Raw genomic sequence first — 20216 nt, forward strand, 5'->3', positions numbered from 1 at the left:
GACTTAATTCTATCTTATCAGTAATTAAATTAAATGTAAATGGATTAAGCACTCCAAATGGAAAGCAGAGATTATCAGAATGGAAAAAAGACATGATCAAATCATCTGCTGTCTACAAGAGGAACATTTTAGATTAAAGACACAATAAAGTTGAAAAGGATGAAAAAGATATGCCATATAAACAGAAACCAAAAGAGAGCTGGAGAGGCTATTCTGATACCAGGTAAAATATAATTAAAGACAAAAACTGTCAGTAAAGATAAAGAAGGACATTTTAAATGATAAAAGGGTCAATCAATCAGGAAGCCATAAATAAGTATGAATATATATGCACCTAAAAAGCCTCAAGATACATAAGGCAAAATGGACAGAATTGAAAGATGAAATAGATGATTCAACAATAGTTGTTGAGACTTCAATACTCCACTTTTTATAATGACTAGAACTAGGCAGATCAACATGGAAACAGAAGACTTGATCAACACTAAAAACCAGCTAGATCTAATAGACATCTATAGAACACTCCACCTAATAAAAGCAGAATGCATATTCTTCTTAAGTGCATGTAGAACATTCTCTAGTATAGACAATACACTAGGCTATAAAATAAGCCTTTAAAAAAAAAAACCCCTGAATGACAGAAAGTATGTTTTCCAACCACAATGAAATGAAAATAGAAATCAGTAACAGAAAGACAACTGCGAAATTGTGTCAAAATTAAACAACACACTCCTAAATACCAATGGGTCAAAGAAGAGAATACCAGGGAAATTTTAAAAAGATAAATGAAAAGATAAACACAACATACCAAAACGTATGGGAAGCAGCAAAAGCAATGATCTGAGGAAATTTTACAGCTGTAAATGCTTTAACTGAGAAAAATCAGTCAAATCAATAAGCTAACCTTATACTTTAAAACTAGAAAAATAAAACTAAACCCAAAGCAAGTAGAAGGAAGGAAATGATAAATATTAGGATGGGAATAAAAGATAACAAATAGAAGAAGAATAGAGAAAATTAACAAAACCAATAATTGGTTCTTTGAAAGATCAAGAAAATTAACAAAACTTTAGCTAGACTGACCAAGGGTGGTGGAGTGGAAGGTAACACCCAAATTAATAAAATCATGAATGAGAGAGAAGATATCACTATTGGCCTTAGAGAAATATAAAGGATTATAATGGAGTGCTATTATCAACTGTATGTTGACAAATTAAATAGCCCAGATGAAAGGGACAAATTCCTAGAAAGAGACAACTTAAATGTGACTGAAGAAGAAGATGAACATCTGAATAGACCTTAAGAGTAAAGAGACTGAATTAACAATTAAAAAAATTTCCACAAAGAAAAGCCCAGGTACAGAATGCAGCATTGGCAAACTGTACCAAATGTTTAAAGAAGAAATAATGTCAATCTTTTACAAAACTCTTCCAAAAAATAAAAGAGAAATGAACACTTTCCAACTCATTCTATGAAGTCAGTATTATCATGATCCCAAAGCTGGACAAGAAAACTACACACTTCTTATGAATACTGATGTAAAAACATCAACAAAATATTAGTAAACAGAATCTACAACATATAAAAAGGATTATACGCCATGACAAGTGGGATTTATCCCAGAAATGATAGTGTGGTTTAACATATGACAATCAGTCTATTTAATAGACCATATTAATAGCATTAAGGATAAACCCCACATAATCATCTCAATAAATACAGAAAAAGCATTTAACAAAATCCAACATCCTTTCCTGATAAAAACTCTCAACAAAGTAAGAATGTAAGGGAACTGCTTCAACCTGATAAAGGTTATTCACAAAAGCGCACAGCTAACAACATACATAATGGTCAAAGACTGATAGCTTTTCCCCTAAGATTAGGAGCAAGAGAAGACACACTCACCCTTGCTGTTTCAACACTGTACTGGAGATTCCAGCCAGTAAGTTAGGCAAGAAAAAGAAAGGCATCAAGATGGAAAGAAAGAAGCAGAACTATATTCACAGATGAAATGACCTTGTGTATAGACAATCTGAAGGAATCTACAAAAAATCCTCCAAAACATCTTATAGAAGTAGTAAACAAATTCAGTAAGGTTGCAGAATACAGGTGAATATAAAAAAATCAATTATATTTTTATACCTGAGGAATGAACAATCTGAATATAAAACCAATTCCATTTACAATATCAAAAAGAATAAAATACTTGAAATAAAAGTCTAAGACTTACATACTAAAAACAAAATGTCATTGAAAGAAATTAAAGTAGACCTATATAATTTGAAAGACCCATGTTACTAGATTGGAAGACTTAATATACTGTTAAGATGAAAATCCTCCATTTTGATCTACAGATTCAACATAATCCCTATTAAAAATTTTGCAGAAACTGAGAAGGTGATTTTAAGATTCATATGGAAATGCAAGGTACCTAGAATAGAAAAATAATCTGGAAAGACAATAAAGCTGGAGGACAAGCTCTGCTTTTAAAACTTACTACAAAGCTACAGCAATTAAAAAGTGGATTACTGACATAAAGATAGGCAAATGAATCAACACAATAGAATTGAGAGTCCAGATATAAGCCCTTACATTTATGGTCAACTGATTTTTGAAAAGGGTGCCAAGACCATTAAATGGGGAAATAATAGTCTTTTCAATAAATTGTGCTGGGAAAACTGGATAGACACATGCAAAAAAAATAAAGTTACATCCCTAACTCACACCATATATAAAAATTAACTCTAAATGGATTATAGACCTAGAGGTAAGAGCTAAATGTATAAAACTCTCTGAGAACACATAGAAGTAAATCTTTGTGACCTTAGATCAGACAATGGTTTCTTAGATATGGTAACAAAAGCACAAGTAACAAAAGAAAAGAGTAGAGAAATTGAACTTCATAAAAATTTAAAAAAAATTTTTGTGCTTCAAAGGCCATGATCAAGAAAGAGAAAAAGACAACCTACAGAACAGGAGAAAAATATCTGCAAATCACGTATCTGATAAGAGACTTGTATCCAGAATATATAAAGAACTCTTACAAGTCAGTACTAAGACAAACCCAATTAGATATAAATAATATGAATATATCTATATTATATCTATATTTATGTATGAGTTACCTAATTTATACAGTTGATTTTATATAATATATATTTATATGCTGTATTCCTGGCACATGGTAGGTATACAATATGTGTCAGGTATAATTATTATTATTCAACTCCTAGAGTTCTTTGAGTTATCACAGAGGAATGGTGTTTTAAAATAAAAAGATTTCTATAGGACACCCGCAACTATAAATGTGATCCTATTTTCCAAATTAAATGTAGATGTGCTAACTTCAACTCCATGTCTAAAAACAAAACTGTATTGCTACCCTTGGTATAATAAGATCTGATTCTCATATATACATACATACATAAATACATAACACAGTCATTAAAATCTATCCTATTTATACAATTATATAGTAAAACATAATTTGCCCAACTAGAAAATGGGCAAAGGATTTGAATAAATTATCCAAAGAAGATATACAAATAGCACTGCAAAAGATGTTCACATCATTAGTCATTAAGGAAATGCAAATCAAAATCAGGAGGTATAACTTTTCACTCAATAAATTGGCTATAATAAAAAAGACAGCAACAAGTGTTGGTGAGGATGTGGAGAAATTGAAACTCTCATACTTGGCTGGTGGGATTGTAAAATGGTTCAGGCACTTTAGAGAACGTTTTGGCAGTTCCTCAAAATGTTAAATACAGAGTTACTATGTGACACAGCAATTTCACTACTAAATATACACCCAAGAGAATTGAAAACCTATGTCTACACAAAAACCTGTATGTAAATGTTCGCACAGCATTATTCATAATAGCTAAAAATGGAAGCAACTCAAATGCTCATCAATGAATTAAAGGATAAATAAAATGTGGCATATCCATATAATAGACTATTATCCAGCCATAAAGAGGAATGAAATTCTGATGCATGCTATGACATGGATGATCTTTGAAAGCATGCTAAGTGAAAGAAGCCAGATACAAAAGGTCACGTATGATATGACTGCATTTATATAAAATGTCCAGAATAGGCAAATCCACAGAGATAGAAAGTAGATTAGTATTTGCCAGGGGCTAGGGAGAGAAGGCAATGTAGGGGGGTGGGTGGCTACTACTGAGTATGGGATTTCTTTTTGGGGTGAGGAATATGTTTTAAAATTAGACACTGATGATGTGTACAAAACTATGAATATACTAAAACCCAATGAATTGTAGACTTTAAAAGAGTAAACATTTTGCTATGTGAATTATATCCAAATAAAGCTGTTATAAAAAAAGAACATCATAGAAATTATGGTTATGGAAGGTGAAGTTAGTCAGAATAAAGGAACAAATACAAGCAAAAACACAGAGGTGGAGACCATAACGATTCATGTCAGAGAGGGGAGTCTTGATTCTGGCTATAGAAATGGACAAAAGAGGTGAGACTGTGGACATATAACAGAAGAGGAAAGCAATACATGTGGTACATAAGAGAAATAGATAAGCTTAATATATTACCAAGGTTTTGTCAGTAAGAACTAAGCAGTTGGTAGTACCAGTGACAGAAGATTAAAGTGGAAAGGCCCAATGTAAGTCCCAGGAAAGACAGGAATTTTATTGAGCTGTACTCATTTTCAGGTTCTTTAGTTCCCAAGTGGTTAACAGCCTAAGTATTTATTATGAAGATTTTTCTAGTAGAATGGAGAAATAAAATAATAATTAAGATTAGAAACATCAACTGAGGAGTCATTCATGCTTAGGTACCAGCTGACACTTGGGTGTGTACAATGAGTTTTACAAGTAGGTCTCAAGGAAGAAGGGACAAAGCCCAATCACCTCATTCTTGGGTGATACAATTACCTTTTCATTCCTGTTCTTTTTAGTCCTGTTCTTCAAACAGCTCTCTGTGGCATGTGGGTAGCATAGTTTGAAGTGTAACAGGTGCTTGTAATTTCCTTTCTCAAGGTCACAGGTGACTCTGCCAGTGCACTAGAAAAACCACAGCTTCTGGGCCCCTTTCTTCCCACCAAACCCCAAGATCCCCTTCTCACATCCAGATTACTCTCTGTTACTTACGTGTCTTTAACCCACCCCACAGCTTTGAGAGGTGAAGTGCCACTATTCTGAGGAAATCTAAGACTCTATCCACTAACCCCAAACCATATCTGATTAAAACTCCTTGGTGTGTGGATGGGATGTTTTCCAAGAAAAAAATTCTGCAACTGGCTTTCTTAGATAACACCCATGGTAGATGGTGAAGAGGGAGGAATCTGTATTTGGCTGTCCTGTCCTCAAGGTCTTCATGACCCTTCTTGGCTGTCATTCTGGTCAGCCCTACCAGTATTGCTCAGTTGTCTACTCTCTTCATTACCACCCCTGCCTAATGCCATTACAAGATACAGTGATGATACAAAGATCAGATGAGATAATACGCACTATGAAGCAGGGTTTTTAAAACTAAAAATTGTTTTTGTAAGTGTTAATTGCTGTTAATATTATCTGAACTGCTCCCAGTTTCCACAGAATCTGCCTTGTGCCACTGAGTGACATTTGAGTTTAATGGTTTAATCATGTAAACTTATTCTGCTCTTAATATTTTTGGCTCATCTACCATAATGCATTAACACATTCAATTTAAATGTTTCTAAAAGACTCTTAAAGACCTTTTATGTTTCAGTTTCCCTACTGGCGAATGATGATGATGATGGTGGTGGTGATGATGATAATGATGATGATACTTTTATCATATAGAATTATGACATTCATGAGATATCCTACATAAAACACTTTGCACAGTGCCTGGTACATAGTGAGTGCCCAATAAATGTTAGAGGTATGATTGTTATTACTCAACTCCTAAAGTTCTTTATCAAAGAGGAATGGCGTTTTGTAGTAAAGTATTTCTGTAGTACTATAAACGTAACCATATTTTCCAAACAAAATATAGATCTCCTAACTCCAACTCCATTCTGAAAAGAAAATTTATTTCTAGGTTTGGCAAGATAAGCTTTGAATCCATAAAGTGCCCTCAGAAAAGTCTGCTCATGTTGCCATATTACCAGGCAGAGATATGGTGACAAGAAAACTTTATGAAGTTTAATTAAAAACACAGGAGCTTCATTCCCTCTAGGGATTTATGTTACTTACTCTTTATGCATTAAACTAATCTGGGACCCAATAGTGTGGTTATACCAAGAGGTGTCTGCATGACTGGCTGCTGCACTACGACCTCTGCCGAAGACTGATCTCTGGGGACGCTGAGAAGATGGCAGGATAAAGGGCATCACAGGAAGAAGAGACCTGGTAAACTCGTGCAGATTTATCAAGGTAAGAAAAGAATCTATGGAACATCTGGAGTGGCAGATGGTAAATGCCCATCCAGGCAGGAAGAACAGAGGACTAGTTTGATAACTTTTGATTAAATTTTCCCAAAATGGAAAATAATATTCCATAAAATGATGAGTCTGAAAAGTTTTTCTAAATAATTGCTTCATTTTATGGCATGATCAACTCAAGTTTTGGTTTCTGCTATGTACTATATTCAGTGCTTCCTTACAGGGATCAAATTTTATATTGATTAAACGGAAAATTTCAAGGAATCACCAAATCTTATTTTAAAAGACAGGTAAGTAAATGCTTTGCTAAAGGACAATGCAATGTAACATTGAAATTGCTTTTAAACATTAACATCCCCCCCCCAAAATGACTTTTATTTATAAGGCATTTTGTTGATAAATAAAAACTTAAATTGACCACATGTAAAGAAATTGTCACCTTTTTGATTTTGTTCATTGTTCACTATTTTCCTCATGTTGTGAATAAAGACAATAAATAAGGGGCATTATAAAATTTGTTCATGTTACAGAGCTCATGAGTGAGTGACCATGGCTGAAAAAAATCAGCATTCAAAAGAAAAATGAGTCAAAAATAAACTGATGAAATTCAACAAGGACAAATGGACCACTGCACTTAGGGTTAAACGGTAATAGTGGAAAGCTGAGAGATTACTGTGTGCTAGACACTGTACTCAGTACTGGAAACAGCACTAATGAGGTGGGTACTATTATTGTCTCCATTCTAGAGATGGGGATACTGAGGCACAAGTAGGTAAATAATGGGAAGACAGGTCTTGACAGTAAATCTTTAAAATATCAAGAAGTTATGGTAGGTCATAATTCAATATCAAACACAGTATGCAGATTATAGAAACCAATAATATCACTATTTTTCATATCACAATTAGAATATTAAATCTAGTTCTGGATGTCACCTTTCCAAAGAATATGAACAAACTGGACAGAATCAGTATAGATTAAGTAGAAGAAAATGGATAGAATTAGTCTAAAAAAGAGAATGTCAAGATGAAACAGACACTCTCAAGCATCTCAAGAGCTGTGTTTATAGCAGAGGAATTGATTTGTTCTATAATGATGTAGAAGCAGAGTAAAACCAAGGTACTAATTATTTGTAGGTAAAGCAAAAAACTTGAGTAATTAATGAAAACACAGTGTTTCTAAGGTAGAAGTAGTTTTTTCTTTTCCAGGAAAGAACGTATCCACAAGCAAGGGGACTTCTTTTTGTAACCAGTGACACATCCTTCTCATATGTTGAAGCTAAATGACTAAAAATGTGTAGAGATTAGAAACGTCTCAATACGCTTATCAAAATATCCCATTATTAGCAGATAATGTAGTCCTTGGCAAATGTCAAGAACTCCAGAGCCTCTTAGGTAACATGTTAATTAAAAAGAAAAGAATTTCCTGGCTCTATATTTACCATCTGTGTGACCCTAGTGAAGACTCTTCACTTTTCAGTGCCTCAGTTTCATAATTTATAAAATGGGGATAATAATACCTATCTAAGATGATACAGATGAAAAGAAAGTAGATATAAAAATACACTGGCAACATGGTAGGTATTCAATACATGTGTATCATTGATGCTCACAACAAAGTTAAATAATAGTTTGATATAATTATGATTAACTTAGAAATTCAGGATCATTATGAATATTAGTAATATAATAGCTAGTAATATTATGTGTAAGGTATTGGACAGTTCTCAGACTGCAGTGCTGAACAAGAACATGGAAAACCCCTCTTTTAGTGGTGTTTACATTTTCCGAGGGGAGACAAAATTCTATAATTTTTATAGGCCTTTCTGCTATAAAGTCTTGCATTCTGTACAATGAGGCTTATGAAAAAAAAATGCAGTTGTTGCAGACTACTTAAAATCTATGGAACTTGTAACTAGGGTGCTGAAAGTAACTAACAATCCTAATCAAAGTACTAATGTGGTATTAAATCTTTGCTGGCATCTGTACCCAGCATTATGGTTAAGTCAGGTCCATGAAAGAATTTCCTTTCAATAGAGACCAGTTTATCAAAATTAAAAACCCAATCAGGTTTTAGATTTCATCAAACAAAACAATTCTTCATTTGTATTAGCAGTTCTTGAAGCTACTAAATTAGACATTAGCAAAAGGCATTTCAGCTTTTTTCTAAAATGACTCAGTCTTTCCATTTGATTATGGGAAAGCCTGCCTCTGATGGGTTTAAACTTGTAACATACATAAATAAACCTTCTGCAATCTTATTGACATCATTCATCTATTTATTAACTGCGCATTGGCTAATTTGCATTACAGAAACACAGACTGTACTTACAATGACAGTAAGTACTACTCCAAAGAAACAGGTTAGGGGGTGAAGTAAATGTTTTGGGCGGGGCATATCACCACCTCCCCTTATGGCATTTAACAGAGCTCCTGCTTTCTGCCTCCTGTCTTCCCAGTTTAAGTTCCTGAGGAAACAGACTCCCTTCCAGCACTTGCTCTTTTTGCTGCTCTCAGGGGAAAAAATGACCAAAATAATTCCTCTGGAGTCAGGTCTCATGGGAACCACATGTTCATACATCTCACTAGAGCTTGACTAAGGAAGTACTTCAGCTAGAGTCTAAAATGGAATGATTTTAATTTCTTTAGTTTTTTAATGCTTTAGATGTACTGTTTTAGAATATTTATGCACTTTTGAATTGTTCTTGATTCATAGTTTTGATTAGCCGATTCCTCAAGTTCCACCAGTTTGTGTAACTGAACATGACTTTATTTGTGTTGGGAAAGATAGTGAAAGAGATTGAAACGGGCAAAAAAGATTACTGGTTGCTCTTTCAATAGAACCTAGGCAGCCCTTCCTTTTCCCCACTGTACTGCACATGCTCTCTAACCCCTGCTGGCTAAATTACACAGTTATCTGAACATCACAACCTACTGCTTGGCATCATTTCACCAAGCCCTGGGCTTATGAAGGTGGAGAGATTTGGTCTGTAGTGAAAGGACTTAGTTTTTGATCTACTGAAGACAACTAACCCATGTCTACTAATTAAGCAGCATGAAATTTCCAATAGCAATGGTGGTGATGGGCATTTGTTAGTCGACCCGGTGGACACGACTGCCATGTGTATAATATATGGGTGAATTCTAACAGAATCCTGAGAATAGGAAGAATGAGAGAAATGATGAGTGAGCATTCGAGCGATGACTACCAGAAATTTGCTTAGTTTTTCTTCTTTAATATGTTGTCCTGGAACAGTAAGAGCAGATGAAAAAGACCCAAAGTAGACCTAAAAGATCAACTTCTTCAACCTTCCTCATTTTACCAACTAGAAAACTTTTAAATACTTAGTAAGGAATCTTGCTACAACTGCCTTACTCTACTCCTTTGTCTAATGCTAAAACACGGTGTGCAGCCTTCTCCCCATTTATGTTCCTGAATTTTTCCTTCCATCTGAGAAATTGTTTGAAAGTAATAATGTAGCATAAATACTAAAGCTTAATGTTTCACTTTTGAAGAGCACGGAAAAAGAAACATTTACTTCACTTTCTATATAGAGTCCTTTCATGGCAGCCCTTTTGGCCAAACATTACTTTCTTTTGTGAAATGAGTCAGCAATATACACACAAGGCTAAGTTAACTGCTATTCTATTTTCCATCCTCCTCTCATGACAGGTTTCCCGAATTGCTTCCAGTTCATCATGTCTCCTAATGTTACTATCTAGCTTCCTTTCTCCCAAACTTTTCTGACTACCTATGACGGCACAAAACCTCCAGTTAGACTCCCTTGGCTTCCAAGATGCTACACTATTCCTGACTTCCTATGTCTCTCTTTTATGTCTGTCTTCTGTGAGGGCTCTTTTTCCAACCTTCTGAATATGGACATCCCTGAAGTCCAGTCTAGCTCTTTGTGCTTATTTCTTTCTATAGTTTCAGCCTATATTCACTGATTAATTTAAGCTGTGTTTACTGACAGTCTATAAGCAATGGTGACTAAAGCAGACATGGTCCCTACTTTCATGAAACTTACATCCATTCTATCGAGGAAGACAAGAGATAAACATGAAAATAACTGAACAAAAAAAATTACAAATTGGGCTAAGTATTAAGAAGGAAAAAAAAGGTGCAATAAAAAGACTAAGTGGGGGGCTTCCCTGGTGGCGCAGTGGTTGGGAGTCCGCCTGCCGATGCAGGGGACGCGGGTTCGTGCCCCGGTCCGGGAGGATCCCACGTGCCGCGGAGCGGCTGGGCCCGTGAGCCATGGATGCTGAGCCTGCGCGTCCAGAGCCTGTGCTCCGCAACGGGAGAGGCCACAACAGTGAGAGGCCCGCGTACCGCAAAAAAAAAAAAAACAAAAAAAAACTAAGTGGGGAGTATCTACTTCAGATAGAATGGTGAAGGAATATCATCTGAAAAGCTGACAGTCACTGGGATCCAAAGAAAAGGACCATTATGCAAAAGGGGGTGTATATTCCTGGCAGAGAGAGCAAATGTTCAAAGCTGATAGGTGAGTAGGAGAAAGGCTGGCTGTGTTCCAGAAACTCAGAGCAAAGAGTATCATAAGGTGATGCTGAAGAGGTAGGCAGAGACCAGATCAGGCAAGGCTGGCCTGGTAGGCCCCAGGAAAGGGTTTGGGTTTTATTCTACAAGTAAGGAGAAGTTATTGAAGAGTGTTAATGAGGAGAGGGATAACCCATTTTGACTTATATTTTAAAAAGATCACTCTGGCTGCCATGACTTACAGAATCGATGAATAAAGGGATCACACATTTAGGACTGCCCAAGACAATCCCAGTTTATATGCCTGTTGTCTTGGAGTAACTGGATTTCTGCATCGACAGTAGGAGACAGTCACAATATGCAATAAATAAATACATAAACACACTTTAAAAAATGAAAAGAGAGGGGCTTCCCTGGTGGCGCAGTGGTTGAGAGTCCGCCTGCCGATGCAGGGGACACGGGTTCGTGCCCCGGTCCGGGAAGATCCCACGTGCCGCGGAACGGCTGGGCCCGTGAGCCATGGCCACTGAGCCTGCGTGTCCGGAGCCTGTGCTCCACAACGGGAGAGGCCACAACAGTGAGAGGCCTGCATACCGCAAAAAAACAAAAACAAAACAAAAAACAAAATGAAAAGAGAAAAAAAAAGAAGGTTGGTCAAGAGGCACGCAGGTCATTGCGGCAACCTTCATCAGATTCCCTTGTTCCTGGTGTCCCTGCCCTAGCTGGGACCCTGGGGTCCTCCCTTTGATTCTTGACCTCAGGCTTGGGATATGTTCTTGTCCGTATTATCTGGCCATCTCTTGTGGTGAAATAATATTCAATATCTGGTATACAGAAAAATATTGAGTGGAACGTGTCTCAACTCATTTATCCCTCACAACAATCCTTGAGGTAGGTATTACTCCCACTTGCAGACAAAGAGGTAAAGAATCCTGCCTGAAGTCATATGGAGTAAAAGTGGCCAAAGCAGGACTTGAAGCCAGGATATCTGGTCTGGACTCAGTGTTCTTAAGCCCTCTTCTAAAATTACTCCTCAATGCGAGAGACCTAGACATGTTTAGGGAACTACAAGTAGCTCAGAGTGGCCAGCCTTGAGTATTGGGGAAAAGTTGGAAATAAGTCTACAAAGGTAGCAGAAGGCTTCCGACCACATGCTAAATAGCTTAGCTTTCAACTGGTAGGAGATGGGGTGCACCACAAGATCTTTAACATATGATCATATTTATGCCTTGGATAAATAACTCTGTGGAGAACGAATTTGGGAGGTGAGTTGGAGGAGACTGGCTCCTGACTGAGCTTCTTCTAAAGACTGGATATCTGCCCCCTTCCTGGACGGGGCCTTTGGACACCTGTTGTGAAGAGTCTGCTTGCTTTCCGCTTATAATGATACACAGGACTTCCCACAACCGAGGTCTGAGGCTTCTGACCACTGGATCTCCTTTCAGGACACCAGAGCTGTTCAGTGTGGCTCTATCAAGCACAACAAATTTAGATCTTCAAACTCATCCTCTTTTCTGAGGTTCAAGCCTATATTCTCAGTTCTCTACTGAACATTTCTACTTGTTCATGGCTTCTGGTTACCTGAAATTTAACATGTCTAAAATTGAATCTATTATTCTCTAAAAATCATCCTTCATCCCTATTTTTTTAAAAATCTGTTAACAGAGTCATCATTCTCTCAGTAACCTATGTCTCCAGCCATCATTTACCTCTTTTTCTTTTGAGTTTCTATCATCAGTTCCAATTTCCAAATCTTTCTCATAAGCATACCTCTATTTCCATTTCCATTGCCCCTTCCTTATTCAGACCGTTAGCACCTTGAATGTGGATTATAGAAGCTTCACAGGTCATTTACTTTCTTCTAATCTCCACCTACCTGCAATTCCATGAGCTGCTTTTATTTTAATTTTTTAAAAACATTACCCCTTGATCATCTTATTCTCATGCTCAAATGCCTTACTGTCGCTTATATTGATAAAGTCTTAATTTTTTACCTAACATCCAATGATCTTTATAAATCATGCCCAAATTACCTTTTCTTAATCTATCTCATGTTCTGAAATGCTCTGCTTCAGGCAAACTGGCTCCATCTATAAACTCTGTGTACTTTCCTTCTACGATCTTCGGTCACACTGTTACTCTGGTTTAGAACATCCTATTCCTTTTAAAATCCCATCTGTCCTTTATGATCCAGTTTAGCACCTTCCTACTCTAAACAGCCTTACCAAATCACTACAGCCCTGGGAATTCCTAAAGCACTCACGGCCCATCCCACATTCCTATACTTGATTACAAGCTGCCTTGTTGACATGACATCTGTACTATATTGCTCTGAACTTTCATCCATTTCATGTATTGAGATTTAACTATTTACAGTTCACTTTTCTAACTAGACCAAGAGCTGCTCAAAGACATAAAGCATGTTTTATACTTTTTTGTATTTCTGCTTTCCCCCATACCACTCCCACACCTACCCAGCACTTGATACTGTACTGTACTATGGGCACCGTACACCTAATGTTTGCTGATAATTTAGAAAATAAATTCCTATTATGCCACTCTTATGTTATAGTCCTCCAGTAATATGACACTTTCAGAATTTTAAAACTTTCTCAGGGGCTTCCCTGGTGGCGCAGTGGTTGAGAGTCCGCCTGCCGATGCAGGGGACACGGGTTCGTGCCCCGGTCTGGGAGGATCCCACATGCCGCGGAGCAGCTGGGCCCGTGAGCCGTGGCTGCTGAGCCTGCGCATCCGGAGCCTGTGCTCTGCAAGGGGAGAGGCCACAACAGTGAGAGGCCCGCCTACCGCAAAAAAAAAAAAAAAAAAAAAAAAAACTTTCTCAGGTAGAGAAATTTAGCAAAGTCAGAAGAGAACTGGGGGAAAAAAGTCTGAGAAAAACAAATGTCAGCAGAGTATGCTAATGGGAAAAATCAACATAAGCTTCATAATTTACAGTATCTGGAGAAAAATTAATGTGCAAATGCTTAAGAAAATGTTATATTATGGGTAACTCACAAGTGGTCTTAAAAAAGAACCAATTTTGCATTTACATTTGAATTTCAATAGAATTGCTCTGAATTGCTACTTTATTGATAAGTGAAAACAGATTCTTTTATGACAAGTTATAAAAGCTTATAGTTTATCAGTTCCCTCTCCACCCTGCAATTGCCTTCAGGAAGAGATTGGCCATAGGTTCTATTTTATGAGTTTTATAGGGGCACATTCACCCTAGTTTACATACTATGAATTCCCAGAAAATTCTATAGATTGGCTGTCCCCCAACAGTATGTTAAAATGTGAAAGACATATTTTATGTAAACATATGTATAAATTTATTAAACTAATGTGAAATAATGCAATATGTAGCAATCTTGTGAACCTAGAGTGGGCTAAAGAATGATAATAATCTAACAACAGAAACAACTCAAAATGTTGTAGAATGAATATCATATAATCCATAATCATATAATCCCAAAGAGGCTCAGAATAAAGTTTAATTTGTATGTACATTTATGAATATGTTTACTGTTAAGGGCAAACAATACCCCAAACATCTCAGATATATTTTCATAATAATAAAACACTCTAAAACACAGTAAAGTTTACCACTGACGAAAAATCATGTGACAAAAATTTATCAATCAAGCCCTTAGAAAACCTAGAAGGAGTGTAACCGCAGAATGAATGAACAGCTTGTTAAACTGGTCTTATAACAATGAAGAATAATGAACCAACATTTAAATTTCCAATCAAGCTAGGATATTTTAATTCTTAATAATTTATGCAACACTTTAACAGATGGCAAAAGTGTTCCATAACTGGTATAATTCTGATGAGACAGGCAGGAGTTTGTTTCAACCTGCTGTGGTAGATGTGTAGACCTCTACGAAAACATAAGCTATAATTTTATAAACTGACAAAAAATCTCTTTGTTAAAAGAAAATTTGTTCTCACTAGTGGGGGTTGTGGGATCACTGAATAAAATAAGAAGAAAGAAATAGTATTAGTTAGGGTTACAGGTTTGGAATGCAGAAGCTTTACAAAAATGATTGACTACAATAGGCCATGTTGATGTTATTTGAACTTTATCGTACCAGTTTTCACTGGAAGAGATTCAAAAACAGTTCTCCTCAAATCACTAAAAATACTTTATATATTCAACATGGCTTACCATGTTTTAATTCCACCAGAAAATAGGAAAAGCTATGGGGACTGCTGTGCATATGACTGTACATTAAAAGGCAGGTATGTTTTAACTAAGTCCTTCGTGTAATAACCTAAAGTAAGAAAAGACCAGACATGTGGGTGGAAGACTTCCTTATGCTAGTTGCTATTTCTCTTTGGTTTGCAAATAAGTCCTCCATTTAAAGTAACTATGGGACTCAAGCCTATGCTGATTTAACTATTAACTTACTTTTACACCTGCCTTTCAGGGTTCAGACAATGACCTCCGATTAATCTGAGTCTGATATTATCCTTGACTTGCTGGAGGTTATAAGCAGGTGCAGCAACCAGCTCTTAAAGTGGCATGATCTAATTATATTCATGTAATCTAATATTATGATTGTATAATGTCTTATTTGCTTTTCCTATAATAGTAACACGACTGAGTTAATACCATTCAGCCCAAAAATCAGTGAAAAGAAAGCCACATATTTATGCATCAAATCTGAGCTAAGACATTAGGTATAAAGAAAATGAAAGAAAATCTGTAATACATGAACAGGCAAAAAATGCTACCTATACAAAGGAATAACTGTCAGACTGATTTGAATGTCTCTCCTGAAATACTCAATGACAGAAGGCAAAAAGATGATCAATTTCCACTATGTTTTGAAGGGAGAAGGTTATATTCAAATAATTAAAAGCCCTGGCAAGCTGTTTTATGCAAAGACAAATGAGAGATATTTTAAAATATGCAGATTCAGGTAATATAATTCTCAATTTATACTTCTTGAAAAAATAACTTGAAAATATACTCTTAGATATGAACAAAATTAAGAGCTCTGAATGCAAAAAAAAAGTGATTATAGCCAGTTAAAAGGAAGGTTTGATTCTTTTTGGTGAAGGGGGTCATGCCATGTGGGGATATTCTGTTTTGCTTTCTATTGAAGGAAAATCAAAGATATGGTATTATTTATGTCAAAAAGAAAAAAATTCCAAACAAAAAATTAAAATTCATGTAATAAATGACAAAAAAGGGAAACAAGTAAATTAAAAAGAGAGTGGGAAAGAACACAGAACCAAGGGACAAAAGGGGTTTTGTTCTCAGGCTAACCTATATTCTACTTAAATAACACTACTGCATCCCACTATAATGCTATAGGATCAAACTATCCTCTGTAACCATATATTTACAGAAAAGTTCATTCCAACCTGAAACGTCAAGAAACACATCTTTCCCTGTCATAGAAGCCTAAGAAAGTCTTGCTTCCCTCCCCTGCTGAATAGTCGTAAGTAGCATCTAGCACTCTCCTAGACCCCAGCCATTCATGGTAGCACTTAGAGCCAAAGGAATTGTAGAGAGGTAGGCTGGAAACTGGTGGCTAAGTATGAGGACAAGAGTCATTCAGAGCCTCAGCCATTCTGAAATCCTGGCCCACTCCCCTTCTATTTTTTTTCTCAGGCCCAAAGAGTCTCTCTCCTTTTTAGCCAGTATAGTACAAAGTTTGAACTCACAAATATCCCACTTTGTAAAACTTTTAGACTTTTTCTTATTTCTTTTCTCTCTAAATATTTTCTTCTCTTAAACCCTTTAGGGAAAATAAGGGCACACTGACAAAAGGATGAAAATTAGGTAAAATTATATTTCTGTGAAAATCAGACTTTATCTGTCCTGGGGCCCAGCAGAGATTGGGTAATGAACAGACTTGTGATTCTATTTAGAGGTTATGGAGAAAGGGCCAAGGTTAACTGTCAGCAAGCTGGGGAACTATGGGGGAGAGGAGAAAGGTTGTTGAATATGCTTAAGTCGTAGTAAAGAGACAAAAGGAGAAGAGCTCAGAAAAAGACATCAGAAAGGAAGACTGGCTCAAGTCAAACCTGGGGATCTAATGAGTGTTAGGGCAGTGTCTGTATACACCAAGTATTTTAAAACTTATCAACTATACAGAGTAGAAATGTTATTAATATATTAGGAGCCACTATTTAATAATCCAACTGGGAGAACATAACCAAAAAACAATGATACCTAAACTATTATGCATTAAATTTTGTTCCTAATTCACAGGAGTAATTTCGAGATCAGGGCTCTACTGTAAATTCTGTTCATGCCATTATTTCTCATGATTTCATGAATATTTGGTTCTATTATTTTATGATTTAATTCACATGGGAATCTGCCATCAGCCTACAGGGTGAAACAAAAAAACCTGGCAGGTTACACTTTTCTGAGTTCCAAAATGTACAAAACACTCAGAATGTAAACAAGGCACTGCAGGAAAGCCTACAGGAATAAAATAAATTTCAAAAGTATATAAAATAGTCAAATGAGTAGATTATTCAAATACCTTTAAATAATTAATTTTCCATAATTGCTAGCCTTCCATTTTAATATTAATGAATAAAATTTACATAATGTTACGGCCATTCTTTTAGCATACTTACTAAAGGATAACTGGAACACACACACTATGTCCATGTACCTTTTTATGACTATGCTAATGATTAATTCCTTAAACACCAGTCATTTCTGAAGCCCAACGTATTAAGTTAAAACATGCTGAATCAATTATATGGATTTATAACAAATAGAAAAAATGGAGTCAATTTGTCCGTGAGGAAAATATTAATTATCAATAAAATTCAAATATAGTTTAATACTTTTTTATTTTCTTAAAAAAGGTATTACTAAATCTTTCTCACAATAGGAAATGCTGAATTGTACAGAGTACTTGAAAGATTTATTATATAGAAAGGATAAGAAACAAGAATATGCTTAGTGAAGAGATATACTCTAGTCTATTTCTTGTGAATCTTTCAAGTGGAAACCAGCAACTGAAGTGTATTTCATACATACAAATACTATATACAGAGATTAAAAGGGAAATTTATTTGTCTTCATTCTATATTATTTTCTATAATTATTTTTAATATAGTAAATAGATACTATAATTATTAAATGCCTTTTGTTGTCTGGTAGTAATAGTAGTGGGGTGAAAGATTAGATTTCACTTTTATAATAATAAGGCATAGTAATCTACAAGAGAAATGAAGCATAATGGCCTACTTTCACTATTACAAAACATTCGCTCTAAATAATGATGCTAGTGCAGAAAATAACACTCATTTTTACAAGGGTGTAAATCAATTTGCATAAAGATTTACAGTACTTTATCAAAAGTATAAAGTATTTTAAAATTAAATACCATTCTATTCATCACATTAATATAAACAAGTACCTGTAAAATGATACAGCATCTTATTTTCCTATATCTTAGTAAAAATTCATAGGTTATCTTGATTAATTAGAAAACATAAGGTTAATTTTCTTAAAGGGATATAACTCTTGGCAAAAGGTAGGTTACAAGAGTTTTCTACAATGGCATTTTGTGTCACTATAACCAGTCTTATATTGTGCCTTCTTAACAGTTTTAACAATGTAGAAATAGATTGCCTTACCGTTGGTGCTGTATCTACATGGTGGTTACAAGGCTTTCTTTCTATACTGATAATCCCTGTGAAATGAAAAGATTGTGAATATTTGCTTATTATACCTATACATTTTATTTTGAAAACATTTATGTCAGCAAGACATGACTCCTACAGCCTACAAGAGAAAAGCCTCACTTGGATGGCAGAATCCTTTAAAGTGGTATCATGAATTCTTTGGTCAGAAACAGTTGGAGAGTTTGGCTAACTAAGAGACCTGACTCAAGGTGAGCTAAGCCAATTTCCTCATTCAAGTGGCATCCAGCAATAGCAGAAGATGTGCTCTTATTCTGTTCTCAGCTCAAAAATTATACCATTATCTCCCTCTGCTACATTTCTTCAATGAAAGTTTTGCTTCTGTCTTGAGGTCATCAAGTTTTCATAAAGAAATATCACAAAGTCTATGAAAAGAATCGCTTCCTTATTTTCTCAAAAACAAAAAATAAATCTATTTGCATTTCTCTTTGATCATCTGATTTCGTACTATGATACAATCGGCTATCTATTCAATCACCACAGAGTACTGAAGAAAAAAAAGTTCCCTTGATTCTCTGGTTTAAAATGACAATATAGACTGCTAACCTTGAGAAAAATCATTTTATCATGTATAGATTTATCTTTTTGATCCCCATGTCCTCTACTGCATTTCTTTGTAATAAACAGCTTCTGAGGATGTAACACATTGCATCTCATCTGTAAAGATACTGGTTCAAAATCAAGCTCAAGTTTAAAATGAACACAGGTGTGGCTCTCATTTACTTTTCAATCTCTGTCAATCAGCAGACCAACATGTGAATAGTTAACATGTGAGTAGTTTAACAGTTTGTTAAATAAACGCTAAAAGCTAACCACACAGGGGTGGTTAGAAGTGAGAATTGCAATGCACTGTTAAGAGCAAGCAGTACAATTCCTAGTTGAAACAAAACACTAGTTTCTCTCATTTATAGGCATTTAACTCATTTTTTCTTAAAGTATAATAAATGAGATCAACACAACACAATCACTTTTTATCACTTTTGTAAGAGTATATTCAAAATGAACTAAGTACTGTGAAACAAGATTAAAAAAAATAGTTTTTGTTTCATTTAAAAATATTCTCCATATGTATTGTTAGCCAGTGAAGTGTAAAGCACTATACTACCTGTATTCAATCAGCTAATATTTAGTTGTAAGTGGCTATTTGGCACTCAGTGATAAAAGATAAATTATAAAGGATAAATTATGATTTCTGACCTTAAGAGTCTAGTAAAACAGATGTCCTTTTTTGGAGAAATACTATACACCAAATTAACAGTTCTGTCTTAAATGTAATAACAGAGTCTTTAAAGTAATTTTGATGGAAAGACATTTTTATTCTTAGATAACACTGGCCTTGAAAAGTTTTTTTTAAAACCCAAGTAACACATATTTGAAAATATTCAAATAATGCTGATCCTTATTGTAAGACTTTACACTGAAGTATACAGAACTAATGGTGAAATCCTCACCTCCTCAGCCCTCATGCTCTCACAACCCTCTCTAGCTGCAACCGCTAAGAATAGTCTGGCACGACAGACACACTGGCTTTAAAATGAGACTGGTCATACCACGGGGTTCAGGAATTAGCAACAGCTTACATATGTGTTCTCACTACTATAATCTGACTGCCATAAAATAGGCCTAGGCTGACTACTGATTTTAAAAT

General features: G+C 35.4%; 1 protein-coding gene across 8 annotated transcripts in view; it reads right to left on the reverse strand.

The window, feature by feature from the left end:
* Positions 1 to 20216, reverse strand: part of AHI1 (Abelson helper integration site 1) — a gene marked incomplete at its 3' end in the record, with an annotated part of 211262 nt that overhangs the window by 77227 nt on the left and 113819 nt on the right. For 7 of the 8 annotated variants that reach the window (XR_014017212.1, XM_081251012.1, XM_081251011.1 and 4 more), the window contains one exon: positions 18503 to 18558. The exons of the other annotated variant lie outside the window; for it this stretch is intronic. Coding sequence is in view for 6 of the 7 variants with exons in the window: in XM_081251012.1 (XP_081107138.1) it covers positions 18503 to 18558 (56 nt within the window). The remainder of the gene's footprint in view (positions 1 to 18502; positions 18559 to 20216) is intronic. 8 annotated transcript variants of the gene reach the window in all.

Source organism: Mesoplodon bidens (assembly GCF_964165515.1).
Source record: "Mesoplodon bidens genome assembly, chromosome: 12".
Lineage (NCBI taxonomy): Eukaryota > Metazoa > Chordata > Mammalia > Artiodactyla > Ziphiidae > Mesoplodon > Mesoplodon bidens.